This window comes from Chanos chanos, chromosome 11 (assembly GCF_902362185.1).
Source record: "Chanos chanos chromosome 11, fChaCha1.1, whole genome shotgun sequence".
NCBI lineage: Eukaryota > Metazoa > Chordata > Actinopteri > Gonorynchiformes > Chanidae > Chanos > Chanos chanos.
The window spans coordinates 16,104,927-16,106,052 of NC_044505.1; the positions used below are offsets into that span (position 1 = coordinate 16,104,927).

Sequence of the window (1,126 nt, forward strand, 5' to 3'; positions counted from 1 at the left end):
AAGATGGAGGTTATGGTGTCATTGAGATGACATCAGAGACAGAGACAGAGACAGAGAGATAAAGAGAGAAAGAGAGGGAGAGAGAGAGAGAGAGAGAGAGAGAGAGAGAGGCAGAAGCTCATCTCAAAAACCCAGAAACAAACACTATGGTCTCACGGAATGTTGACAAGTGAGGTCACAGAGCTCCGTGGAAACCGCGGCGCGGCCATGACACGCGAAATGGCAGGTGGCGTGATGTCACAGACAGCGAAGGAAAAAAAAGAGAAAGAACCAGAATACCTTAACCCCCACCCCCTCTGACGGCAGCAGCTGAGGAGTTAGCACTTGCCTCTCGTCTGAACAATCGGTAGAAGAAACCTCTCTTTGGTGGGGGGTTGGGTCTATTTACATCTAAGTCAGGGGAAAGAGCACCATCTGTCTCGTAGACGTTTATCTCCTTAAAGCACTCCATCTCAATCATCTGCACAAACAGGAGAGAGAGGGGGAGGTGGGATCATGCCGAGGCGTTCCTGCGATTTCATTGGCTGGCAGCGAGTGTCAATCAGAGCCCAATCAGGGAGCGGTACAGTCATAAGAGTTTTAAATATAGAAAAAGAGCTAAGTGTGATGTAAGAGGTACACATTTAGACACATGCATATTCATAGGCTATGAATAAAACATAAGCATTACAGAAGCGTGTTCTCAGCTGACGATGAAAGTCATTTTGTTGGGGGGGGTGGGGGCATCAGGATTGGACATCAATCCTCAATTAAAACGAATTAAATTGAAGAAAACATAAAGAAAAATGAAGTTTCTTTATGTTATAAAAGGGGGGAGAGCTTAAGCTCCCCCCCCCTCCCATTCTTTAGGTGCAGTACCTCATTCTGCCATGGGATGGAGACACTTCCCGTGACAAACTTGTGGTAAAAGTCATCGTCTGTTGGGTCCAGGTTCACGCCTTTGACAGTGGAGAACTGCTCAATGTCTAAAACGTCTTTGCAGTAGACCGCTCTCGGCTGAGAAGGGAAAACAACACAAATATCAAGCACAAGAACCAATTAAATTACAGGTATGTCTCGCAAATAGCCAATCACAGCATGTGTGGTCAATTCTGATTGGTTATGGCCAGTAACACAAATGAGATAC

General features: G+C 45.9%; 1 protein-coding gene across 1 annotated transcript in view; it reads right to left on the bottom strand.

The window, feature by feature from the left end:
- Nucleotides 1-280: 280 nt before the first annotated feature.
- The window catches only part of grk4 (G protein-coupled receptor kinase 4), a 45,211-nt gene continuing 44,365 nt past the window's right edge, over nt 281-1,126 (bottom strand). Inside the window, exons 14-15 of the mRNA XM_030787740.1 lie at nt 859-996; nt 281-460 (exon numbers count right to left, since the gene is read on the bottom strand). Coding sequence (XP_030643600.1) covers nt 281-460; nt 859-996 — 318 coding nt within the window. The remainder of the gene's footprint in view (nt 461-858; nt 997-1,126) is intronic.